We start from the raw sequence: 27,988 nt of genomic DNA on the forward strand, positions 1-27,988 counted from the left end.
AAGACCATCTACCGCCTGCAGCTAGTCCAAAATGCCGCTGTCAGGCACCAAAATGAGGGACCACATCTCCCCTGTCCTCATCTCCCTTCACTGGCTCCCAGTGAAGAAGAGAGTGAAGTTCAAAATATGCACCTTTGTTTTTAAAGTTCTCAACAGTCTCGCCCCACCTTACATCAAGGACCTCCTGGACCAGTCTACCTCCTCAAGGCCCAGACCCAGGCTCAGGTCCGACGCCCAACTCAGCCTGAGGGTCCCACGTACCAACCTCAAGAGGAAGGGTGACCATGCCTTTGCAGTGATAGCACCGACCCTGTGGAACGCGCTCCCTTCTGCCATCAAGTTTGCCCCCACTCTGGACTCCTTTAGAGCCAAGTTAAAAACCCACCTCTTCCAAAATGACATTCCCTAAATCTACTCCCTATTTGTTGTGAATTGTATGCCTGAGTTTTACGTTTAAGTCGTCTGTGTCTGATTGCTCTCTGTGTTCCTTGTCTTTGTCTTTATCTGTTCCTTTACCCGGGCTGCGCCCCGGGCCGATGTAAAAGTTGGATGGGGGGCGCATTATAAATGAAATTAACATAACATAACATAACACACACGAACTTAAAACTAAAATATATATAGTGAGCTTAGAATTATAAGGTTCTATCTCCGTTTAGGGTAGTTCAGAGATATTGAGCGTCAACGTTTTTACATTCCATTATGTTTTGTGAGATGGAACCTTTGTATTTTATGAATTACTAACTCAAAACATGTCAACATTTTAAAAAGAACACCACACAGGCATTAATAAACACCTAATGGATCAGATTATGTAAAAAAACTCAATTTTGACAAAAAATGGAGATAGAACCTTATAATTCTAACGTCACGCTATGATGTATGATCTATATTCTGGTTGATCTCCCTGCAGACAGGCGTCTCCCACTGCAGCCCTGCGTCTCCTCATCACTCCTGATGTCACTAGGAGGTTCCCCAAACTCTGGAGGACCAGCCGATCAGAAAGCAGGGCTGGAGTCTAGTTCATACGGAAACACAACATTATAGTCTACTGTTATTTTGGTTCTTTTAGATAAAGTGAGAAAATGTAGCGCTTGATGGACTGAAATTCTTAGTAAAATCACGCGATCGTCAAGTCTCGATGGAGGTGGAATGAGGAGGACGCACTGGAAACCTTCTGGAAACTTTCTGGACACCATCGGTCACCAAGTCTGACTCAGGTACGACGATGCATTTGAGTAAAAAATACTTTTTATTTAAGTCCTTATACTTGTACTTATATCATTAGATGATGTAAAACTCCTGCAGTGTTGTTTTCTCTGTTGTACAACAGTAACTTAAGTTGATCAAGCTGGCGGTTTTTCTGTTCTTGACAGGATGCAGTGGTTTAGGTTAATATACCCGAATTTACTGGTAAGTACATCCATTTTCATTCATAATTCATTCGATATGTGATTACTTTTCTTTTAACCTAAAAACAATTGTTGATTTGTTTCTGATGCGCACGTAAACACTTCTCTCCATGTGCAAATACATAATATCATGTTCAACTGGTGAATTGAACTCAATGTTGTTTTAAAACGCCCACTCAGAAACACTCACGAATACATTCAATTCAATTCAATTCAACTTTATTCGCCATGTGCAGTGCACTAGGAACATGATTTGGTATTCAACCATAACAACAGATACATATGAATGTATGATGATGGACTTGATGTCAGGTCATTTAAGTCTACCACCTCTTAGGCAAGAGCTGTGTGTTATCTTTGAAATCATATTCCATAGTCTATCTCTCCTAAGGGTGTGTAGGAAGTGTCATAATTCATCTTAAAACATTGTAGGAACATTTTTGAAATATGAAATATGACCCACCATTAAAATAAAAAAACTCTCACAGGTTGGTAAACACTTTTCTTTCATTTCACAGATTTGGTTTCATCACTGCACATCAGGTACGGTGCCCTTTGACCCCTTGTCCTGTGACCATGGAAGAGGTGTAGTGTCCAGAATAGACCTATCCCTGCATGATGACCTCTGCATGACACGTATGATAAAGTTCTCAGCTTTTTAGTTTTTTTCTGTTTTAGATAACGTATAATTACAAAAACATATGACTTCACCACACGGAGTAGGCTGCGGCCGAGCATGTGTTCTGCGTTACTCCATCAGCTAATTCACCAGTCAGTCGCCGGCCATTAATCCCTCACTATGCTGAGATCATGTAAAACGCTGACCGCTGACCAGGAACATGCTTTAACACCAGTCCAAAAGAGCAGGAAGTTTTTGCTCTCGTTGCGCAATGACAGCCTGTATAAATCGTACTGTTCCCTAGGAGTTCATAATCTTTTTCTATACAGTGAGCAGCTCCACTAACCCATCTTTCTTGGGTTCTTTACTGGGAGAATCTCCAAAAGTATTTCTCTCAGGTTTCTGGCCTCCCTCCCTGTCTAAAAGCATTAGTAGAGAGGAGTTTACAGCGAGTCCCTTGCGCCTTGGTACCATGGGACTGTTTGAATAGCTAATAACGGTGTCCTTCCTCGAAGCCATCACAGATCTGAGGTAAACGGATCGGTCGAAGCAAGCTTCTCCTCGTATTGATTTCACCCAATGAAGTCAATAATGTCAGGGGAGTATTCCATCAACGTCGTTAAAGGAGAAATCCAGGCTTATTCTGAGTAAGTCTCGCGAGAGTTATAAAAATAAGCCTGGATTGTTTCCTTTAGTTGATGGAATACCCCCCAGATAGGTGATTTTTATCCAAGGAAGGGAGGGCAGAAGGATGCGTGTCAGGTATTCAGACAAGGCCCCAGGAACCTCTGACGTATGTGGAGAGGGAGGCCAGGAGACAGGACATGAGACATCGAAAGGGAAAAGCACTTTGAGATGAAACAGTGCTGTGTTTTTTCTTCTTTTTTTCTTCTTTTTCTTTTTTCCGAGTGGGGTAGTCCCACTCGTATATTTCCTTTTATTGATAGAGACAGTATAGATTATGACAGAAAGGATGGGTGAGAGAGAGAGAGAGAGAGAAGGGATGACAAGCAGGATATGTCCTGCCGGCCAGAATCGAACCAGGAACCCTGCGGTTGACCATGCTTAACCCACTACGCCACCTAAGCTCCCCCTCTTTTCTTCTTTTAATCAGACACAGCTTTGACGGTGGAGAGCAGGACCCTGTTCACCTACGATGAGTCATACTACGAGTACGTCCCCGTCAGGCTCCCCTGGCACGGGGCCGGACGCCTCTGTGACCAGCGGTCGGGGTCCCTCGCCACCGTCGCCAACGCCTTCGAGAACCGTGAGCTGACCAGCTTCTTGATGTCCTTGAACATCACCAAGCCTGTCTGGATCGCCAGGAAAATCATGACACACTTGAAGAGTGAGTTCAGTTTCTGTTCGGTTCAGTGTGCCATTTCTGACGCTTTTTTATTGAAATATCGGCACTTTCTCGTACTCTAACAGTAGGGTCTTTGTGTGTGTGTGCCTCGGGGCAATAAAAACCCCAGAAACTCCGAAATAATATGACTAATAGATTTTAAATTGGACTGACGACATCGCCGTGTAATCCCCCCACACGGTCTAGTGAATAAGTGTTTCCCCAAGTGTTTACAACTTACAATACGACCGCAAAATCGAACTGCGTAATATCGGTCCTTTTATGTGTGGTTCCAGGCTGTTGTTTTTTGGGGGGATATTACAGTAACTGTATATAACATGTAGGCTGGAATATTTTAATACGAAGTGGAGGAAAGTTTCTTTTTTCTTTTTATTCAATCCAATACTGATGCTATTGATTAAGTTGTACGGGTCTGTGTTTCTGGGGGGTATTCCCCCCAAATCCAGGCTTATTCTGATGAGTCTCGCCAGAGAGTTATATATAAGCCTGGATTTTCCTTTAGCGACGTTGATGGAATACCCCCCTGGTCTTTGTTATTTCATGTTTTACTTTCTTTCTTACTTAGTTTTTTTGGTGTTGGTGTATGAAAATGAAAATGACAACAATATAATAATTATAATAATATAATAACTTTTATTTGTATAGCGCTTTTCCTGCAAACGCTGCAGCTCAAAGTGCTCCAATCATTATATAATCATCATTTAATTATTTAGTAATTTAAAGGCAATATTAAAAAGATGGGTTTTTAGTCTTGACTTGAACATATTTGCTGAGGTTGCATCCCTAATGGAAACTTTATTGTGTTCAATAAACATATTGTGAAAAAAACAAAACAAAACAAAACTGTATAATGCATGCAACAGTTCACTCTCTATCCTCTCTCTCCTCTATCCTCTCTCTCCTCTCTCCTCTATCCTCTCTCTCCTCTCTCTCCTCTCTCCTCTATCCTCTCTATCCTCTCTCCTCTACCCTCTCTACCCTCTATCCTCTCTCTCCTCTCTCCTCTATCCTCTCTCTCCTCTCTACCCTCTATCCTCTCTCTCCTCTCTCCTCTATCCTCTCTACCCTCTCTCTCCTCTCTCCTCTATCCTCTCTATCCTCTCTACCCTCTACCGTCTCTCCTCTCTACATCCTCTCTCCTCTACCCTCTCCTCTCTACTCTCTACCCTCTACCCTCTACCCTCTACCCTCTACCCTCTCTCTCCTCTATCCCACAAACAGAAGCGTCCCCGCAGACGCTGATCCTGGAGTTCGCGGGCCGGTCGGACCGGAAGAACGCCCGCCTCCTCCACCGCTTCCCCTCCATGCCGGCCGTGACGGTCTGCCTGCGCCTGCGCTTCGACCCCGCCCTCCTCGGCGTCTCCACCGTCTTCTCCTACTCCGTCCGCTCCTTCATCAACGAGTTCCAGCTCCGCGCCACCCTGGGGGGCCCGGACCGGCCCGTCGTCCAGCTGGCCCTGCTCCTCCACGGCACCCACGGCCCTTACCAGGACGCCTTCCCCCACGACGGCTCCTGGCGGTCGGTGTGCGTGAGCTGGTCGCGGGCCGGCGGCGGGGGCCGCTGGGCGCTCTTCGCCGACGGGGCGCCGGTCGGCCGGGGGGACGGCCTGTACGGCGGGGGGGACGTGGGGGCCGACGGCCTGTTCATCGTGGGCCAGGAGCAGGACACGTTCGGGGGCTCGTTCAAGAGCGCCGAGTCGTTCTCGGGCAGCGTGACGCAGCTGCACGTGTGGACCCGGGCGCTGGAGGACGGCGAGGTGGCGGCCGTGGAGAGGGAGTGCTCCTCGCGGGCCGCGGCGGCCTCGGGGCTGGCGTTCGAGTGGAGCACGGTCGCCCTGGAGATAGAGGCCTCCCTCGGGAAGGTCTGGGCAGACTCGCCGTGCGGAGGTAAAAAAAAAGGAGGAATCCTCGGGGAGGAGGAGGACACGGTTTGATTTGAACCGTCCAGACTATACCTGCCTTTCTCTCTCTCTCTCTCTCTCTCTCTCCGCCCCTCTCTCTCTCTCCCCACCCCTCTCTCTCTCTCTCTGTGTCTTTCTCTGTGTGTGTGTGTCTCTCTCTCTCTCTCTCTCTCTCTCTCTCTGTGTCTCTCTCCCCGCCCCTCTCTCTGTGTCTCTCTCCCTCTGTCTCCCCCCCCCTCTCTCTCTCTGTGTGTTTCTCTCCCCCCTCTCGCTCTCATTTCCTCACACTCTCTGTCCCCCTCTGCATTCCTATTTCCTATTTCTCTCCCTCTCTCTCCATCCCCCTCTCCTTCCCCCTCACATCTATTCCCCCCCCCGCTCTGTCTCTCAGCCCCCCCCTCTCCTCTCTCTGTATCTCCCCCTCTCTCTCTCTCTCTCAGTCCCCCCCTCCTCCTCTCTCTGTGTCTCCCCCCCCCTCTCTCTCTCTCTCACCCCCCCCCTCCTCCTCTCTCTGTGTCTCCCCCTCTCTCTCTCTCAGCCCCTCCCTCTCCTCTCTCTGTATCTCCCTCTCTCTCTCACCCCCCCCTCCCCCCTCCTCCTCTCTCTGTGTCTCCCCCCCCTCTCTCTCTCAGTCCCCCCCCCCCCCCCCACCCCCTCCTCTCTCTGTGATTCAGGCTTACTGACATTATGAGTTCCAGAGCAGCCGATGGCAGAGGAGGTTCCCCCCCGTCTCTCTCCCAGGCAGCAGCAGCGAGCAGCAGCAGCAGCCTCCTCATGAATAGAGGACCCGGTGGCCAAGTTGTAATTGGCAAACTGAGACCTAATGGTTGTAAATATTTCATGTGTGCCGTAATACTGGATCCCACCCTTCAAAACAAACTCCCCTCTGACATAGTCAACCCCTGTGAGTCACGCCGACTTACTTACTTCGGTTCGGCTCGAGTTCCTTCCTCTCCTCTCCCCCTCTGGTAAGAACTAGAGAACACAGTCACACGGGGGCAGATGGTGAGTCTCTGTGCGGTCCGTCAGAACCTCCAGACCGACCCAAGGCCCCCTTCCTTCTCCTCTGGTTTATCAGACCGTTGGCAAGCTTTGACTCGTTTCTGACCTCATGGAAAACCAAACAAATAAGCCCGGCAGACACACGCTCTGCATTATGTCAATCTGGCCGTTCGACATCCTCAAGTTCGGTATGTAAGGGCTCGTCCAACCGTTGGAGGGTTTATATGGACTGCACTTATATCCAAAGCCTTTATCCAAAGCGCTTTACAACGGCCTCTCATTCACCCATTCACACACACACTCACACCACCAACGGCGGCCAAGCTACCATGCAAGGCGCCGGCCGGCCCCGCTCACTGGGAGCAATTTGGGGCTCAGTGTCTTGCCCCAAGGACACTTCGACATGTGGTCAGCCAGCCGGGGCTCGAACTCGAACCGCCGATCTTCCAACCTTGCGATCATTAGACGGCGGCTCCTCTACCTCCTGAGACACAGCCGCCCCATTATATATTATCTACTTTTTTTTTTTTTCTCACTAGGAAACGGCAGTGAGTCGGGGGGCCAGTTCCTGTCCTCCCTCCTGGACGTGGCCTACCACAACTTCTCCTCTGAGGTGGTCTACAAGCCCCAGGACGGCGAGTGTGTGACCGTCGACCCCCTGAATGGAAGCTGGGGCCTGGACGTGTGTGAGACGTCCAGAGGGGCGGTCTGCCAGTTTGAGAAAGGTGATTTCATCACACTGTTCATACTCGTTCACAACAAGAATTGGTCATTCGAAACAAGAATCAGTCATTCAAAACAAGAATCAGTCATTCAAAACAAGGATCAGTCGTTCAAAACAAGGATCAGTCGTTCGAAACAAGGATCAGTCGTTCAAAACAAGGATCAGTCGTTCAAAACAAGAATCAGTCATTCAAAACAAGGATCGGCCGTTCGGAAACAAGAATCAGTCAATGAAAACAATAGTCATCCTTGAGTGTATTACCTACCCGTCTCAAGGATGCACTGAATAAACAGTATCTCTTTCAAGTTCAAGTTTATTAGGGGTTTAGGGGGTTTTTAGGGTTTGGAATTAAAATAAAAGTCAGTTAAATTCTCAGGCTCGCACCATCTGGTTCAGGGTTCTGCAACGCTGGTCTGATGACTCAGAGGGTGTTGAGGAATTTCTCAGCTTCAGCACACACACCACACTCTACTCATTGACTAATCATCACTACATACTTTAAATGACCAAGTGTTAGTGCTTGGTTGGAGCAAAAGCCTGGGTTAAAGAATATTCTAGACTGTAGTCTAGGTTATGCTTCCAGTGTAGTGGAAAACCTGCCCAGGAGAGTCCTGAAGTGTGTTATACACTGCAACAAGTCAGCGCTTAAAAACAAGAAGAAAAAATAAGGGAAAAAATAACTTAAAATAAGCTAAATTATCTGCCAACAGCACAGGATATTTTCACGTGCCAATGTTCTTTTAAAACAAATACAAATATATCTTAAAACTAGTGCAGTCGGACAAAAAAAAAAAAGCATTAATTGCCTTGATTTAAGATCTTTGGAACAGTGAAGCATTTTTTCCTTTTTTGGCTCTTTGCTCCAGGGGTCTGGATTACCAAAACAATTACTATGAGGTTGTCATCTTCTATGTGATGGTGTTTGTGTACATGTTGGTTTCACCATTCAGAAATGACAACACTTTGTATGCATAGTCCCCCAATTTTCAGGTACCCAAAAGTAATGGGACGATTGGCTTGACAGGTGGTAAGTCAGGTGTGTTCTGTCCCATCATGTGTGCAGCATAAGAGAGCCGTCAACGTCTGGTATTGACTCTAGGCTTTGTGTTTGCCTTTGGACTTTGTTACGAGTTGTTGACATGGAACAAAGTCATGGAAATCATTATTACGGTAGTCTGGAAAAATCAGAACGGAGCGATGTGTCCTACATACAGTTGCGTGTCGAGACGTCTCGCCCTGATATTTTCTTTCCTCCCCCACGTCTGATCACAGAAGGATTGGATGTCTTCGGCTTTCCCAAGACCAAGTTTTTCACCAAAGTCAGCGAGGATCCGCTCGCCAGACCTGTAAGTTGGAAAGTTCACCCAGCTGTTGTCTATTAGCTTTCACTGAATCACCAATCACACAGGCAGCCACAGCAGACCTGCCTCAGCATCCAAACCAGCGAGCCAATGGCATCAATATCCACGTCCCCCCCGAGTACCGTAGACATCTAGACTGTATCAGAGTATCAGAGTGTATATTTAGCCGGAGAAATGTTCACAACCCTCTCCCAAGACATAGACAATAAGTAGTTTCATGTGTGATACGTCCCGCTGTGGTTGTCGAGGGATCCTAGTTGCCTATAAAGCCTCACATTGTGAGGAATTAGAACTGTGACTCATGTGAATCCACCATGCTTCTCTTTCACTAGGTTAGTACAGTAGGTTAGTACAGTAGGTTAGGGTTAGGGTCTCACTCTGTCTGTCTCTCTCTGTCTCTCTGTCTCTCTCTCTCTGTCTCGCTCTGTCTCGCACTGTCTCTCTCTGTCTCTCTCTGTCTCTCTCTCTCTGTCTCTCTCTGTCTCTCTCTCTGTCTCTCTCTCTGTCTCTCTCTGTCTCACCCTGTCTCTCTCTGTCTATCTCTCTCTGTCTGTCTCTCTCTGTCTCTCTCTGTCTCTATCTGTCTCTCTCTGTCTGTCTCACTCTGTCTCATTCTGTCTCTCTCTGTCTCACTCTGTCTCTCTCTGTCTCGTTCTGTCTCTCTCTGTCTCACTCTGTCTCACTCTGTCTCGCTCTGTCTCTCTCTCTGTCTCTCTCTGTCTCTCTCTGTCTCGTTCTGTCTCTCACTCTATCTCTCTCTGTCTCTCTCTGTCTCGTTCTGTCTCTCTCTGTCTCATTCTGTCTCTCTCTGTCTCTCTCTGTCTCTCTCTGTCTCTCTCTGTCTCGTTCCCTCCAGGTGATAGAGGAGATGAGCGCCAACGCGTCGTCAGACAGAGACCTGGCCTCCCAGGACCACCTGACCGGCGCGCTGCTGAGGGTCCTGGAGGAGGGCGGCTCTGACCTCCTCACCCCCGCGGACATCCTCTTCCTCACCCAGATGATGGAGCTGGCCGCGGCCACCCAGATCACCTCCTCCTCCACCTCCTCCACCTCCTCCACCTCCACCTCCTCCACCTCCACCTCCTCCACTTCCACCCAGGCCGAGGCCATCGTCTCCATCGCCACCAACTACCTGAAAATGGCCAGCCACATCCTGGACCCCAAAATGGCCGCCCAGTGGCTGGATCTGACAGAGGATGGGGTGCGTCTGGCTGACCATGAGCGGTTTTGAATGAATGTGCTCTGATGGGGGTGTTTTTGAGACATTTTTGTTGTTGTTAAGTAGATGGTATTATTAATAATAATAATAATACATTTTATTTATGGGCGCCTTTCAAGGCTCTCAAGGACCCCAGAATGTTAGGTGGCAGGGAGTTCCAGAATGTTAGGTGGCAGGGAGTTCCAGAATGTTAGGAGACAGAGAGTTCCAGAATGTTAGGTGGCAGACAGAGAGTCCCAGAATGTTAGGTGGCAGAGAGTTCCAGAATGTTAGGTGGCAGAGAGTTCCAGAATGTTAGGAGACAGAGAGTTCCAGAATGTTAGGAGACAGAGAGTTCCAGAATGTTAGGTGGCAGAGAGTTCCAGAATGTTAGGTGGCAGAGAGTTCCAGAATGTTAGGGGGCAGAGAGTTCCAGAGGCGGGGAGCAGAACGGCTAAAGGCTCTAGATCCCATAGTAGTAGGTATTGATGTGTTTTTGTGTTTCTTGTGGTGTTGCTTGCAGGCCGCTGTGGGGCCGTTCACCGTGGTGGAGAGCATCGACAAGATGGCGGGAACGTTAGCGGACGTATTAGCCGCGGACGGGAAAAGCTTCACGCTGTCAACCAAGAACATAGGTGACTGTGCTGCCTCTGTGTGTTGTTGTCTTTGAGTCGTGGGAGACTTATTATCCCCACAAGCGGTTCCAACGAACCCCGGCTGGCCACGTGTCGAGGTGTCCTCGGGCAAGACACTGAACCCCAAATTGCTCCCAATGAGCGGGCCGGCCGGCGCCTTGCATGGTAGCTTGGCCGGCATCGGTGTGTGAATGTGTGTGTGAATGTGTGTGTGAACGGGTGAATGAGAGGCCGTTGTAAAGCTCTGTGGAATAAGGCGCTATATAAAGCCTGGTACACACATAAAGATAATCTGGCCGATTTTGGCCCAATTTCCCCTCTTCCGACCAAGAACCGCAAACGCACGATTATCGGATGGCTCTAAAGATTATCCTACAAGATTATCCTGTGGTGTGAGGTGTGTTAAGCGTCAAATTCTCCCAACAATCTGCTCAGAAAATTGTCTTTTTATCTTCATGTGTGGGGTCTCTCTCAGATAGAAAAATCTGTTAAGATATAGAAAATCTTTATGTGTGTACCAGGCTTAAGTCAGTCCGTTTACCGTTTATTTCTGTGTTCCCAGACGTGCACATCGAGGGCAGGACGCTGTCCCAGCCGAGCTGTAGCTGTGTGTTCCAGCCCTCGGTGTTGGGCAGCCACGCCGCCAGCGCTACCGCTAGCCCCAGCGCTAGCCAGGATGAGCTGCTCATCCCCGACACGGAGGTCCAGAGACTACACACCCTCGGTAACACACACACACACACACACACACACACATGACCACGTGCGCACACACACAATGATATACACACACACACACACACACACACACACACACACACACATGACCATGCGCCCACACACACACACACACACACTCACACACACACACACACACACACACACAATGATACACACACACACACACACACATATGACCATGCGCCCACACACACACACACACACACACACACACACAATGATAGACACACACACACACACACACACACATCTCAGAGTTGTTGAATGTTGGTCTGTGTCATCCTGCGTTCCGCTCCCTCAGGTTATAAGGAGGTCATGTTCATCCACACCTACTACCGCCATCTGATGGAGGTCCAGTCTAGAATGGAGCTGGAGCCTTCTTCATCTAAGGACCAGACTGACAACAGGTCTGATCTCTCCCTTCACACACTCACATGTCATCCTCTGATCTGGGTTCAGCTCTAGAGCGTCCAGCTACTCTTCTAGGCTACACCTATTTGGATTCAATCATTTACACAGAAGATAAGTTAAGACTGAGATAAGATTCAACTGTCGTTGTCGTTCACAACCAAATGTAGTAATGTACTGTAGTACCAAATGTGCGCACGTCTTTTTGTATTTATTTATTTACCAGGGACACTGCACATTAATCAACAAATCAGTTTCCACATCGATGTAAATGTGCCAGAGTTAGCTCATGAGCTAATTTCGAGCCCGGCTGGCCACATGTCGAACTGTTCTTGGGCAAGACACTGAACCCCAAATTGCTCCCAGTGAGCGGGGCCGGCGCCTTGCATGGTAGCTTGCCGCCATTGGTGTGTGAATGTGTGTGTGAACGGGTGAATGAGAGGCCGTTGTAAAGCGCTTTGGATAAAGGCCCTTATATATAAGATATAAGTCAGTCCATTTACCATTTATTTATAAGAACCAGCCGGTGTAACCGTGAGCTGTCTTGGTGTTTCCCCGTAGTGGACGACCTCCTGGTCGCCTGGCAACTGCGGTCATCTCAGCCTCCGTCCGAGACGTCTCCCAGGCCCAGAGCATCCCTGTGGCGGTCCAGTACACCCTCTCCTCCTCCTCCTCTCACCTGGTACGTACCAGTACACCCTCTCCTCCTCCTCACACCTTGTACGTACCGGCCTACCTTCTTCGTATGGTGGGCGTGAGGGGGGGGTCTTTAGGTGATTGAGGTGTATTGCATGTACACTGAACAAAGATAGACCAGCCAAAGTTCACCTGTGTAATACTCATGCTGTCTAATCAGCATCTTCATATGCCACGCCTGTCAGGTGGATGGGGTATCAACAATCTGAGGGAAATAGGCCTTTTGTGTACATAGAAAAACTCTTAGACTCTTTGATTTCAACTCATGAAAAGTGTTGCGTTTATATTTTCGTTCAGTGTACGACGCATGGGTGTTCCTCAGTTTCTGTTCTTAGGCAACGTCCCCTGGTCCCAACAAATCATATCATAATAATAACAACATTATACTATTATAATAATATTTCAGCTGGTGTAGTGACAGAACACCAACTTCCTGCCAACCCATTCCAGTTGTTGTCGTGGTAACGGCGGTCAGGGAATAGCAGCAACCCCTTTGGGGAATCATCAGCATTCTTATCCAAACTCTCAAAAACATTATACAGCCATGTGTCATCCACTTGACGTGTACTGTATCCACAACGTCGAGATGTTGGCCCAGGCTGGTGAGTATAAGTCCCCTGGACCGCTCCTGTGTTGCTCTTGGCTCTGGGTTTCTCTGGTGAAGGAGGAGGGCGCGAGACCGAAACATCTGGTTCTCTTCTAGGTGGAGTATTCTCCGAGAGCCGCCACGCCCGTTTGCGCCTTTTGGAATTTCAGCCTGATGTAAGTATGGTATGACCAACCAGCCAACAGACAGGAAGTCCCCTGGGTGTCACATGTCAGTTTGGAATTAGGAACCCTAAGTGTCCTGAATGTTGTGTACATGTTTGGGAGTGACGTCTTGTTGTTTGGTTTCTGAGGTGTTGTTGTTGTTGTGAAACGGACCCTCTCACAGGACCGGGCTCTCCGGAGGCTGGGCCAGCGAAGGCTGCAGGGTGACCTACACGGGCTCTGATGTCACTTCCTGTTTCTGTAACCACACCACTAACTTCGCCGTCCTCATGAACTACATGGAGGCCAAGGTGACTAAGGGACGCCGTTCGTTTCTAAGGGAGGAAAGGCGATAAGGGAAATGCGAGATAGATGACAAATGTAAAGAAGCTAGTTTAAGTGAATGCACACCTGCACACGCATGCACAGGCACACACACACACACGCATACGCACGCGCACACACACACACACACACACACACACACACACACACACGCACGCACGCACGCACACACACACACACACACACACACACGCTCATGGATAGTTAGATAGATATGTATTGAGTTGTCTTTATCAAGCTCAACCAACAAGGTGCAGTATGCCACATTGTCCAGTAGAGGTCACTGCATGTTTAGAGAACCACGCAAAGTCACTCATTCATCCACATGGTCCTGTGTGTGTGTGTGTGTGTGTGTGTGTGTGTGTGTGTGTGTGTGTGTGTGTGCTTTTTTGTAAATCTATATATGAAGAGAGTGTGTTATGAAGACAGTGTGTCTGTGTGTGTGTGTGTGTGTGTGCGTGCGTGTGCGTATGCGTGTGTCTGTGTCTGTCTATGTGCTTTTTTGTAAATATATATGAAGAGTGTGTGTTGACTTGGCCTACTGTGTGTCTCTGTGCGTGTGTGTGTGTGTGTGTGTGTGTGTGTGTGTGTGTGTGTGTGTGTGTGTGTGTGTGTCCCACAGTGGAGTCCAGAAGAGGAGCTCATCCTGACCAAGCTGACGTTCATCGGCTCCGGGGCGTCTCTCTGTGCGCTGGTGGTCACGCTGATGCTGTTCACTGTGCTGGAGTGAGTGTTGGGTCTATAGTGTTGGGTCTATCTGAGTGTTGGGTCTATCTGAGTGTTGGGTCTATAGTTCACTGTGCTGGAGTGAGTGTTGTGTACATTTCTACATGTTTGTTCACTGTGCTGGAGTGAGTGTTGGGCACATTTCTACATCTTTGGAATCTAGCAGACACCTTATTCCAAAGCGACTTAAGGCCAATGCACACGGCGTGCGATTTTGTCGCACGACAACATTCGATTCTCAATTCACACCACCAAAGTGTGTGGGCGTGAATGGAGAATCGAATGTTGTCGTGCGACAAAATCGCATCGCACGCCGTGTGCATTGTCTCATTCAAAACAGTGGAATCGAATTCGCGGTGCGACAAAATCGCACACTGTGTGCATTGGGCTTTACAATCAATACATTTGACTAAGCAGGTGAATCAACAGTTCACCAGTTGCAGCAGGAAGAGTAATCTAGCTCAGGCCAGGGGCCATTGGCAGTCTCCTTGATATAAAAAATAATAATATATATATTATTATTTTATTTATAATTTTATTCGTTATTTTTAAATATACAGACACTGGAGAAACAGTACAAGGGGGGCAGTAGAAGTCTTAGGGGACACAGTAAAGGGGAAAAGCGGGTGTCTCAGGAGACGCAGTGTTGGGGGGTAGTAGATGTCTCAGGAGGAGCAGTTAAGGTGTAACCTGAAGAGATGGGTCTTCAGTCTCCGACGGAAGATGGGTAGTTAGTGACTCTGCAGTTCTGACAGCCAGACCTCATTCTCTGGTACACAACACGCTAGTACAGCCAGACCTCATTCTCTGCTACACAACACGCTACTACAGCGCAGACCTCATTCTCTGCTACACAATCAATCAATTAAACAATCCTGGATTAAAAAGATTTTTAATCTGGAGATTTTACACTGAAAGTGTGATTTAGTCCCAGGACTAGGCTTAACTCGAGAACAGCCGCGTCTATTTTACCTACTATAAAAGCCGCCTCGGGGGAGTCAAATGACCATAGTCTTTACAATGGGAAGCTGCTACACACACACAACGACCACTAGTTGGTTGTCCTGTAAATTAGCCTGCCCTCCTACACAGCTTTATACAATCTTATCCTGATGTGATTTTGAAAATGTAAGGATACTGGGTGGTAGAACGAACATATGAATGAATGAATGAATGAATGAATGAATGAATGAATGAATGAATGAATGGTCTTTATTTTCATTGCTATAGTACAGGTACCAAACAACGAAATTTGGGAGGGGTGGCTCCCCTGGTGCTAGGAAAGAAAAAAACTAAAAAAAACAAGAAGGGAAAGGAGCTGGTTTACATAAATAAAGGCTATGTACACTATCCACTATACTATACTGTACAGATAGAACACTGTGCTGTACTCTATGCTATGCTATACCTATTCTAACATTTCCTATTTCTCTGCAACCTTATGTACCCTAGGGTTGTCATTATTATATATTATTATTATATCTAGGAAAAGTCATGAAAGGAGGGTCCTGAAATTTGATGGAGTGCAAAGATATAAAACATTCAATGAGTCGAATGACCCCACCCGTGGCTGTTCTAGTGTTAAAGTAGCAGCGACATCCACACAGCGCACACTTGTGGAACTGCTCGCAAAAATGAAAAAACCTTGACCTAAACATCTCCGCGGCAACAGAAGTCAAAGAGTCAAAATCGATTCGGATTAAAAGAGTCGATTCTGTTCTAATGAAAACGACCCATTCATTGAGATGAAGTCTAAACTCCTCTCACCTGAGTCGGCTGAATTGAAATGGAATCGACCCCCCCCCCCACCGTCCGCTGTTCCCCCCAGACACGCGGTTGGAATCCCTCCCGTCAACAGAGCTCTGTTTTAAGTAGGAATCAGTATTGAACAGCGCTAATGCAGTAATTAGTTATCTCTGTTCCCCCCCCCCACCCCCCCTTGGGAGGGTACTGTGAAGGTTTATGGTGGCATTACACTGGAGTTAATTAACTCCAAGGGTCATCTAGGGAGATCCCAATCAGTGGTGTGTTTGAATGGACGATTTGACCAGGAGATTCATGGCTCGGTCACAGCTAAATCAGCCTAGGACAGTACAGACGCACACACACACATGTACGCACACACACACACATCCACACACACACACACACACATACACACACACGGGCACACACACACACACACACGGGCATTCACACACACACACACACACACACACACACACACACACACACCACGCACACGCGCACCCACACAGGCATGCATGCACATACATGTACACACACGCACATACGCACACACACACACACACAGACGCATAAATGCAAGCTCACACACTCTCACTCACACACAACTAACTATTATACAAAGGCACGTCATGTCAAATCGATTGTATGACTGTGTGTGTGTGTGTGTGTGTATGTGTGTGTGTGTGTGTGTGTGTGTGTGTGTGTGACAGCATCCCCAGGTCAGACAGGACCTCCATCCACAGGAACCTATTCATCGCCCTCACCTGTGCCCAGGTGGTGCTGCTGTGCTCTGGGTCCGCCATCAACAACAAGGTAGGCCGCTTCACACACACACACACACACACACACACACACACACACACACACACACACACACTCACACACACACTCACACACACACACTCACACACACACACACACACACACACACACACACACACACACACACACACACAGTCACACACACACACACACAGTGGCTAGTCTCTCAGTGGTCTGTGGTGTGTGTGTGACATTTGACCTTTGACCCCCACCCTGGCCTGCACCCTGGTAGCAGCCCTGCTCCACACACACACACACACACACACACACACACAGTGACCTTTGACCCCTGACCCCTAGGTGGCGTGTACCCTGGTGGCGGCCCTGCTGCACCTGTTCTTCATGGCGGCGTTCAGCTGGATGCTGGTGGAGGGGCTGCTGCTGTGGAGCAAGGTGGTCACCGTCAACCTCAGCGAGGACCGCCACATGAAGTACTACTATCTGATAGGCTGGGGTAGGACCACACACACACACACACACGCACACACACACACACATGAAGTACTACTATCTGATAGGCTGGGGTAGGACCACACACACACACACACACACACACACACACACACACACACACATGAAGTACTACTATCTGATAGGCTGGGGTAGGACCACACACACACACACACACACACACACACACACATGAAGTACTACTACCTGATAGGCTGGGCACACACACACACACACAGCCTGACATCTCTTCAGGCTACACCTTAACTATCCCTCCTGAAGACCTCCCCATCCGCCTGTTCATTTGTACGCATCTCTACTGTATATAAAAATAAAAAAATAAAAATAAAAATCCTTCTTCTAGCAGTGTGACTGCCAAAGGCCTCTGGTCATAGATAGGTCTTGTTAGGCATAGATCACTTGTTCCTGCGATGACTGGTGGATAGATGATTCACTTACTTAGACTAATGTGTGTGTTGTAAGTCGCTTTGGATAAAGGCGTCTCGTGATCTTAGAATGACAAGGTTCTATCTCCGTTTAGGGCAGTTCAGAGATATTGAGCGTCAACGTTTTTACATTCCATTATGTTTTGTGAGATGGAACCTTTGTATTTGATTAATTACAACAACAACAAAAATCAACATTTAAAAAATAACACCACACAGGTATTAATAAACACCTAATGGATCAGATTATGTAAACTCAATTTTGACAAAAATGGAGATAGAACCTTATAATTCTGACGTCACGGTCTGCTTAATGCCTAAAAATGTAAATGTAATAATGTGAGATGTGTGTGTGTGTGTGTGTCTCCCCCCCCCCCCCAGGCCTCCCGGTGCTGATCGTCACCATCACGCTGGCCTCCGCCCCGGGGGGGTACGCTGCGGACGGACAGTGCTGGCTCAGCGTGCAGAACGGCGTCATCTGGGGCTTCGCTGGGCCCGTCATCTTCATCATCATGGTAACGTACCCTCGTCTTCATCACCACCATGGTAACGTACCCTCGTCTTCATCACCACCATGGTAACGTACCCTCGTCTTCATCACCACCATGGTAACGTACCCTCGTCTTCATCATCACCATGGTAACATACCCTCGTCTTCATCATCACCATGATAACATACCCTCATCTTCATCATCACCATGGTAACATACCCTCGTCTTCATCATCACCATGGTAACATACCCTCATCTTGACCACCATGGTAACATACCCTCATCTTCATCACCATGGTAACGTACCCTCATCTTCATCATCACCATGGTAACATGCCCTCATCATCAACATCACCATGGTAACATACCCTCATCTTCATCACCATGGTAACGTACCCTCATCTTCATCATCACCATGGTAACATGCCCTCATCATCAACATCACCATGGTAACATACCCTCATCTTCATCACCATGGTAACGTACCCTCATCTTCATCATCACCATGGTAACATGCCCTCATCATCAACATCACCATGGTAACATACCCTCATCTTCATCATCATGGTAACGTACCCTCATCTTCAACATCACCATGGTAACATACCCTCATCTTCATCATCATGGTAACGTACCCTCATCTTCAACATCACCATGGTAACATACCATATAGAATAATAGAATCAAATAAAGATAGACATAAATAGACATCTGAAACATGATATGTTTCCCCCTGAGCGCGTGGCCCTGGCCACCACTGACTGGTAAGAACACGTTCAGCAGACTCCTGCACACGCCAGAGGACCTGAACCTCCTCAGGACAGGAGATGCCGGTTGGCGCTATACAACAAATGCTAATAACCAGGGCTAATGCTGACCTGAGTCTCCTCAGAGAATGAGATACAACAGCTATACAACTAATGCAAATAACTAGGCCTAACGCTAACCTGAGCCTCCTCAGGAGATAAACGTGCGTCATTGAGAGAGAGAGAGAGAGCGGTTGGCGATCTCCCGCTTTTCCCCTTTACTGTGTCCCCTAAAACTTCTATTGCCGCCCTTGTACTGTTTCTCTGTTTCTCCAGTGTCTATATATATATATAAATCAAATAAAAAAAGATTAGAAGAAGGTGATAGAAGAAGATTGTTCCTTCTATCACAGAGACTGCCAATGGCCCCGGGCCTGAGCTGGATTATTCTTCCTGCTACGACTGGTGGATTGATGATTCACTTGCTTAGTCAAATGTATCGAATGTAAGTCGCTTTGGAATAAGGCGTCTGCTAAATGCCAAAAATGTAAAAAAATGTAAATGGCTCTATACAACAGCAACAAATAATAATACAAATGTAATCGTTTCACAGCGTCTGTTTATTCGAGTTCTGCTCTCTCTCTCTCTCCCTCCCTTCTTCCAGGTGAACATCATGGTTCTGACCCGGGTGGTGGTGATCACCATCTCCACCGCCAAGCGGAGGTCCATCATGCTGGCCATGGGCAGCAGCCCCGTGGAGCAGGCCTACGAGCAGATCCGGTCAGTACCACCGGGGGGCGATGTTCATCAGCTTTTTACTGCGTGCAGAGGGGAGGGAAGGGTGTTTTCTATCTACAAGGCGTCTCTTTGTGCCTCATCCAAGGCAACAGGATGTAGGTTTGTTTCGTTACGCGGTTGGTTGAGATTGTTGTTTCTGTTGTTGTTGTTGTTGTTGTTGTTGTTGTTGTTATTAGTCTGTAATGTAACGTACCTAGCGTAACGTGATTAGGGGTACAGAGGGTAGTTAAGTGTGTGTTGGTGTGTTTCTTCTTCCCCTGAAATGTCCACACACTGTTAGTGAAGTGTGTGTGTGTGTGTGTGTGTGTGTGTGTGTGTGTGCCAGTGTCATCTTCAGCGGTGCTCAGATTAAAAACTCAAATCAGTCAACGTTATCATTGTCACTTTTCTCTATATCTTTGGTTTCCCCCCTCAGTTTTTTATTAATTTCCATGAACCGGGGGGCACTAAATTACGGTCCACAACAATGACACAACTGTACAGTTATAATGCCTTCCCAGAAGCCCCCTTGTTGACAATCCATCAGAGGAAACCGTTCGGAAGGTGTAAATGTTATTCCTTGCGGCCCGGGGGGCGGTGGAGGGTTCCACAGTGAACACTCTGTGGAGGGATATCAATGGTTAGGTGTTGAGCGTTTAGCCGGGCCAACCCGATGGCAGCTCCAGTGGAAACCAAAACACATTCCTCCGCTGAATAAACTAGTTCCCGTGCCCGGTCGTTCCTGGCCTCACAGCTGGTGCGGTTTAGCGAACTCCCCGGCACCTGAACAGGGGAAGGGTAATTTCATCCTAAACAGAAAATTAAGGTCGATTTAACTGTGGAAATTGTCGCTGCGTGAGAATAACCATGCTGCCCCACTCCTCTGTTGTGCTTGGAATGACCCGCCCCGCCGCCCCCCGGTGCCAACCAGGCCCCCGCTGGGGCCCGCGAGCAGCCAGCCAGCCAGCCAGCCAGCCAGCCAGCCAGCCAGTCCGATGAGTCGAGCACAGGGCACGGAGTGATCATTAAATGTGATCTCTCTCTCTCTCTCTCTCTCTCTCTCTCGCTGTGTGAGAGTAGAGAGGTGGCTGGGTTGGGTTAGGGGTGGATGTGAGTGTGTTGTAGCGGCGGTGGCTAGGTGGCTAGGTGGCTAGGTGGCTAGGTCAGGGCTGGTGTGGTAATGGAGGTGGTGTCTGACGGGGGCGGGGGTGGTGTGTGGGTGTTCCCAGGGCCGCGGTGAAGGCTGTTCTGGTGCTGCTGCCCATCCTGGGCCTGACCTGGCTGTGTGGGGTGCTGGTGCCCTTCTCCATCGCCATGGCCTACATCTTCATCCTGCTCAACTCACTGCAGGTACATGCACACACACACACACACACACACACACACACACACACACACACACACACACACACGCGCGCGCACACACACACACACACACACACACACACACACACACACACACTGTGTGTGGGTCTGTCTCTCTCTCTTTCTCTCTCTCTCTCTCTCTTTCGTTCTTTCTTTCACTCACTCACTCTTCTGTTTTTTGTTTTTTCTTCTGTCTTTCATTTTCCCTTTTTTTTTTTCTCTCACACTCATCCAGTGTCATTCACTCTCTCTCTCTCTCTCTCTCTCTCTCATTCTCTCTCTCTCTCTCATTCTCTCTCTCTCTCTCTCTCTCATTCTCTATCTCTCTCTCTCATTCTCTCTCTCTCTCTCTCTCTATCTCTCCCTCTCTCTCTCATTCTCTCTCTCTCTCTCTCTCACTCACACACTCACTCAGTCTCTCTATTTCCTGAGATAGCTCCACTTCCACAGTGTTACCCAAGTGTGTGTACTTCGTACAGTAGACAAACAGGTATTTAAAAGGAAGATTACATTGAGGGGGGGCAGGGGCGGGGGGCAGACACATGAACTGTTGATTGGTACAAGAGGACCAATTGGCATTCATTTTGATGGTAGCGGCTCAAGTTTCACCTGAAACCCTTCTTGTTGCACCAGCTCCGGTTCTGCAGTATATGGACGTGTTATTAGAACTTAACACACAGATGAGACCGGGGGAAAGGATATAAATCAATAATTGTGGCTGATAAGATTTCTTAAGGGACTCTCTCTACCAAGAAAACATCCAATGTGTTTCTGTTAAATTGGAAAGCTTTTCCATTATACATTGTGACTTCTTAGTCAGGGAACAAAAAAAAACTGTCAAGGTTGTCGGTTTATTGGCCAGAGAGACAGGAGTGTAAAGAGAAATGAATAATGCTCTGCTTCAAAACAAAAGTCTTACGCTTTTTTTTGGTTATTGTTCATTTCGGTTTCTTCGTGTTGGTAAATAACTCGCAATTGTTCACCTATAAGAAATACACTATTGGCTTTTTATGTTTATTTATATTTGTTTCTGTGAAGGTCCCTTGTTAAGGCATTTATGCCAGTAGAAGGCATGTATAGCTTATAGTGTTATAAACATATCATACATTTATTTGATGCAGTTGGATAATTATTTTAGAGTCTTTTTTTCAGTCACAGAAAAAACATGTGTGATTATAGTAAATCATTTCTCACAGAAATGTATGATATAGCAATGATGAGTTTCTTAAAATCTAATTCCCATCAAATGTAATTCCATAAAAACATACTGTATGTGGCCCTATTATCAATTCCATTCTAATAACCCATACAAACATAGGAATGCTCAAGGCTTTGTTATACCTCAGGAATGAGGTGATATGCCTCAATTTTACCCCTCACACATAATTAACACGGGCTTGAGAAATATTGGTTTTCACATGAAAACATTAATTCCAGTGTTACTTGTTTTTTGGCTCGTGAAGACGCGGGGAGAGAGAATCATGTAATTCTCTGGTTGCAGTCCGCCCTGGCGCTCCACTCTGCAATGTAGCCATCCTGCTTTGCAATTTGTAGTCATCTTTAATCAGTTGTGTCTTTAATTGAGCCATATATTTAACGAGAAATCAATAGAGGTTTAGCCGGTTAGATCATTAAGCAAACTCTCTCTATAAATAGTTCAGTTTCTCTCTCACATCTAATTACATTTTTATATCACAACAATAATTAATGCAGACTTCTTATTAGTTGAGGATGAAGTCACAGCTTGGCTGGAGGAGCGCTTCCCCCATTTTTAGCTGAACGGAGCAAATCCCACCCGTCGCTAGCAGTAGCCAGCGGTAGCTAGCCGTGTAGAAAAACTGAATAAAGGAATTGTCCTTCTTCCTTCGAGCCATTCCTCACTAATAAGGAACATGACTCTGGAGTGTTTTAGACCACCTTGTGACCGACACGTCTGTGGTTTAAGGTTTACATCCATTCAGCATCCGCCGCCCCGTACGTTGTCATGGGAGAAAATGATCACCCAGCCATAGTGTGTGTTTATTGCTCCTTATAATCAAATGATGTAGTAAAAAAAAAAAAGGCACGGCTTGTAATAGAAAAAAAAGGTGGGGGGTAGGGAGGGAGGGAGGGAGGGAGGGAGGGAGGGAGGGAGGGTGTGGAGGCAGGGGGGGGGGTGGATATTCATTTTTCAAACGACCGCAATTGTCCAGTAAGGAGTGTTGGGGTCAGACTGGTCAACCACTACGGTCTGAGGAGAAAGTAATGAAGCGGTTGAACAGGCCGTGGTGTCAGGGTGCTGATGGGGAGGCTATAATAGCCAGCTGCTCCTGCATAATAGCCCCCCGCGTTAAAGGCTTTGGCTAAAGAGAAGAGGGCCAGACCACCCCGCGTCCCCCCCCCCCCCCCCCCCCCCGCTATGCAGAAAGCTGCTCCTGTGACACCACCACTGACCTGTTATTCACTGGCTTGTGTTGTAGGAAGAAGCAGCGCAGTTCAGTTCACACTGGCGATAGTATCACTTTACTACTAGGCCTTTGGTTTCTACGGCGTGAATGTTGTCAGTAGAGTTTTAAATAATAATAATAAAACAAATATATAGCCTATGTATTTTCCGTTTTTCAGTTTTATACACAAGACAAACTAACTAACTAACTAACTAACTAACTAAACAACAAGCTCCCAGACATAAATGTCTAGTATGTTAGTAGCGTTTTTTTATTTGGAAAAGAAATGAGAATGTATTTGAAATTTAGATGATTTAGAAATATAATGTATATTATTATTATTATTATTATTATTATTATTATTATTATTATTATTATTATTATTATTATTATTATTATTATTATTATTATTATTATTATGTCTCATCCCAACTGGGAACTGAACACCTGTGTGAAGTTCCAGTATCGACATAAAAATGTTTGGAATGCTTTTGATTCTTTTGATTCTTTTGATTTTTGTCGTAACGGCCGTGTTTTTTAGTGGAGGAAGTATTGCGTTTGTTTGATGGCGAAAAGTGCGGAAATCACATCAGCGGTGTCTGGGTGAGTCACGCCGGCGTAGCGCTGCACACAGAGGAAACATCCAGAGTGTATCTGTGATCTTTTAATTGTACTGTACTGCCTTTTCTGAGCCCGGCCTTTTCCACTGGAACATGAAGAAAATAGCAGTCCCCTGTGTTCAATTTAACGTGGATTCATCTGTTTTCCTGCTGATTTCCAGGCCCATGCCTAACCCCATCCCTGTCTCTCGGTCTCTCTCTCTTTGTCTCTCTTTCTCTTTCTCTCTCTCTCTCTCTCTCTCTCTCTCTCTCTGTCTCTTCCCCCTACCCCCCCTCTCTCTCTCCCCCTCTCTCTCTCTCTCTCTCTCTCTCTCTCTCTCTCTCTCTCTCTCTCTCTCTCTCTCCTCTTTCACTGTACAATAAGCAAGACTCTCGTATTGGAGCAGTTCGTTGTTGACAGTTGCAAATGTTTCCCAAATGTTTTCCCAAATTCCGCAGCTTTTCTTGAATTGTTTTCACATTATTTCTGGTATGAAATGATCATTCGGTGTCACTGACAATCGGGAGTTATCCCAGTGTATAAGCACAACAGGACCTACACAGAACCAGATGAGATGTGTCTGCTTGCTCAAATGACATTGATTTCTTCACAAGGAAAAACCCACTTGAACATAATCATATCATAAACCCATAAAGATGATAGAGTGAAAAGGCACTTAATAACGCATGCAAAACTTCAAGTGATTCCAGCAGGTGATAAAAAAAAAGGGGGAGTTTTAAGGAAATCATTTTTTATTTGTGGGTATTGTATTTTCAATTGGGTAGCCAAAGCAACATAAAGCTTAAGCTGCTGGGCTTTACTGTTAAATCAATAAAACAGATAATGTTGACAAGCCTTTTTCACACCCCCACCCCCTCCCCCCCACCGTTGGCCGGTTGACAAGATTGTTTGAGTGTTTACAGTGTTGTGTTTTTTTCCGTCCTACCTAAACATCACCAGACCAGATAGACAAACAAACAAACAGGCACGCAACGCTGCGCTCCACTGCAAACCAAATGTTTCACTGAATTTGATTGTGATTATGCTTTTCACATTTGTTAGGAATTAATTTTTCTTTTATCATTGCAACATTTGTGCGTGTATATTTCTATGTTAAATATTTATTTGTGTGTGTGTGTGTGTGTGTGTGGCTTCATACTCTAGTTGTGTAGTGACTGGACTTTGTTTGGGTCTTGTAAATACTCTAGATGCTTCTAGATAAGCTCTCTTTGTATTTAGTCATAATACATGTATTTCACGATCCCCCCCCAAAAAAGCCAAAAAAGCCTTAAAATATAAATCTAATTGATTGTTGCAATGAATATATATATATATTCAAATAGCTTACGTAGGCTACATGATCGCATCCAGAGCCATAGAATTGATTGATTACTAAAAATTAATTTGAGACACAATTAACATAATCAAATAGCTCCAACATAGGTGAGAGGCACAGTAATAAAAAATCATAATAATTAAAAAAACTAAATCCCTTCCATCCCGATCGCCACAAAAAAAAATCCCCTCACATCCACGAAGTGTGGAGTAGATTTCAACTTGTTTTTTCCTCTGTGGTCTTTATGAACTTATATGCCATAAATATGGCCATGCCTCATCTGTTCTCTTATCAAGCTGGAAATAAATAGCATGGGGGGGGGGTTAGGGGGAGGGTGTGGGGGGGTGAGGTTTGCTTGGCCATAAATTGGGCGACCCTACATCGTCCAATCTCCGTGCAATGTCATTCAAACCCCCAGCTATCCATTACCCCAGCATAATGGGCTCATACTCATGCATTGTCCATCGTATTATTACCCCATAACTTCAAACTATCAATAACTTAGAGCGTAGAGAGAGAGAGAGAGAGAGAGAGAGAGAGAGAGAGAGTGTGAAAGAGAAGGGGGGAGAGAGAGGAAAGAGAGAGAGAGAGAGAGAGAGAGAGAGAGAGAGAGAGAGAGAGAGAGAGAGAGAGAGAGAGAGAGAGAGAGAGAGAGAGAGAACCAGAGAGTGAAAGGGCCTGGAACTTTTGCGAGTTTTCTCATGAAAGTAAAGCGGAGAGAACGGAGAACAGTCAACGTGTGAGGGGTTTTGTGTTTTGTAATTCTGCTGCTGTGATGAGATCTGAGATCTGTCATGACCGGCAACGTTTTGGGGGGTTTTCACCACAAGAGGGCAGTGTCATTTCAACTGTCCTGCTTCTGGTTGTAACAGTGGAACAAGGTAGGGGAAATCAATAAAAACGGTGTTCATTTGAGCAGTTGCATATGGCAGTATTATTATTAAGCTATTTTATTGAACAGAACTGATGACTTTTGTGCCATTTGGATTTTCTTAGAAATTGTTGGTTGAATAGATAGATAGTTCTTCTCAAAGCAGTACTTCAGAAAGTGTTAATCCTGGTACTTTGTGATAATGAAAAGGAATAGATCTTATGAAACGCATATTCTTTTTTACTTTGTGCACTCTGGCAGATGAGACCTTTCCTCCAATCCCCATCTCACTGCCTATTACTGTAAACATGTTTTTAATTTATTTAAATCTTTTGCCTCAGTGAAGGCATTTGTATCCAAATTACATTTGTTAGTGTATATGCTATAATTATAATATATACAGTATATTATACATATATTATAATGTCATGTACAGAATATGTGGTTGTGAGAAGAGGGTTAGCATCCCATAGCTCTATGATGTCTGATAATATCAGATATAGTATTTGTCTTTTCTACAATCAGATTGTTGTTCCTCAATCAAACTTGACACCTAATCAATTCATCAATACTGACCCCCATCACCACTGCCCCCCCTCCGCGGCTCACAAGACCCCTAGAAGCAAATAAAACAAAGGAAAACTGACTAGGAAAAATAGCTTTTTTAATCCAATATGCAGTCTAAATCAGGGTGCTGGGCATGCGATGTATTTGCGAATATTATATGAATTAACTTTATATGCATCTTATATAATGTATAATACATATATATATATGTTACGGTACATGTGGGAAAACAGTACATGTGGGAAAACTAGGGTTAGGGTTAGGTGCTAGGGTGCTACGGTTAAGGTTAGGATTAGGGGTAGGGTTAGGGTTAGGATTAGGATTAGGGTTAGGGTTAGACATGCCAGCATGTACCAAGTCGACGTAGCACCTAACCCTAATCCTAGTTTTCCCACATGTACCGTAACATATATATATATATATATATACATAAAACAAATAAATATATCTTCTCTCTCTCTCTCTCTCTATATATATATATATATATATGAGGATATGGGCGGCTGTAGGGAGTGGTGGGTGACAGGGTGAGAGCGTGGTCTCAGAGGACACTCGAGATGCCCTCACTTAGGATCAGTCATCAGAAATGTTTCTCTATTTTTCAAACTCAGTTACGCGTCTGACGTGATTGGCTGATTGGTTGCGGCTGTGTTGACAGCCTGTTTGAAGTGTCTGAGCCTCTGAGTAAGTTGATTGGTCACAGCGGTGGTTAAGAGAGAGAGGAGAACTTGACTAGGTTGATTGGTCACAGTGGTTAGGAGAGAGAGGAGAACTTGACTAGGTTGGTTGGTAACAGCGGTTAAGAGAGAGAGGAGAACTTGACTAGGTTGGTTGGTCACAGCGGTTAAGAGAGAGAGGAGAACTTGACTAGGTTGATTGGTCACAGCAGTTAAGTGAGAGAGGAGAACTTGACTAGGTTGGTTGGTAACAGCGGTTAAGAGAGAGAGGAGAACTTGACTAGGTTGGTTGGTCACAGCAGTTAAGTGAGAGAGGAGAACTTGACTAGGTTGGTTGGTAACAGCGGTTAAGAGAGAGAGGAGAACTTGACTAGGTTGATTGGTAACAGTGGTTAAGAGAGAGAGAGGAGAACTTGACTAGGTTGGTTGGTAACAGTGGTTAAGAGAGAGAGATAGGAGAACTTGACTAGGTTGGTTGGTAACAGCAGTTAAGAGAGAGAGGAGAACTTGACTAGGTTGGTTGGTAACAGCGGTTAAGAGAGAGAGAGGAGAACTTGACTAGGTTGGTTGGTCACAGTGGTTAAGAGAGAGAGAGAGGAGAACTTGACTAGGTTGGTTGGTAACAGCAGTTAAGAGAGAGAGAGAGAACTTGACTAGGTTGATTGGTAACAGTGGTTAAGAGAGAGAGAGAGAGGAGAACTTGACTAGGTTGATTGGTCACAGCGGTTAAGAGAGAGAGAGAGAGGAGAACTTGACTAGGTTGGTTGGTAACAGCGGTTAA

The 27,988-nt window shown here is 46.3% G+C and overlaps 1 protein-coding gene across 1 annotated transcript in view; it reads left to right on the top strand.

Moving 5' to 3' along the window:
- Positions 1-1,377: 1,377 nt before the first annotated feature.
- LOC308156325 (adhesion G protein-coupled receptor D2) overlaps positions 1,378-27,988 on the top strand; it is a gene marked incomplete at both ends in the record, with an annotated part of 102,002 nt that continues 75,391 nt past the window's right edge. The window contains 20 exons of the mRNA XM_080529664.1: positions 1,378-1,413; positions 1,931-1,955; positions 3,146-3,379; positions 4,622-5,284; positions 6,840-7,025; positions 8,297-8,370; positions 9,242-9,400; positions 9,485-9,583; positions 10,107-10,218; positions 10,781-10,942; positions 11,261-11,366; positions 11,929-12,049; positions 12,767-12,825; positions 12,998-13,124; positions 13,781-13,884; positions 16,344-16,446; positions 16,756-16,909; positions 17,733-17,866; positions 19,253-19,368; positions 20,595-20,715. Of these exons, the coding sequence (XP_080385790.1) occupies positions 1,378-1,413; positions 1,931-1,955; positions 3,146-3,379; positions 4,622-5,284; positions 6,840-7,025; positions 8,297-8,370; positions 9,242-9,400; positions 9,485-9,583; positions 10,107-10,218; positions 10,781-10,942; positions 11,261-11,366; positions 11,929-12,049; positions 12,767-12,825; positions 12,998-13,124; positions 13,781-13,884; positions 16,344-16,446; positions 16,756-16,909; positions 17,733-17,866; positions 19,253-19,368; positions 20,595-20,715 (2,895 nt within the window). The remainder of the gene's footprint in view (positions 1,414-1,930; positions 1,956-3,145; positions 3,380-4,621; positions 5,285-6,839; positions 7,026-8,296; positions 8,371-9,241; positions 9,401-9,484; positions 9,584-10,106; positions 10,219-10,780; positions 10,943-11,260; positions 11,367-11,928; positions 12,050-12,766; positions 12,826-12,997; positions 13,125-13,780; positions 13,885-16,343; positions 16,447-16,755; positions 16,910-17,732; positions 17,867-19,252; positions 19,369-20,594; positions 20,716-27,988) is intronic.

This window comes from Nansenia antarctica, assembly GCF_963989245.1.
Source record: "Nansenia antarctica genome assembly, chromosome: 1".
NCBI classification, from domain to species: domain Eukaryota; kingdom Metazoa; phylum Chordata; class Actinopteri; order Argentiniformes; family Microstomatidae; genus Nansenia; species Nansenia antarctica.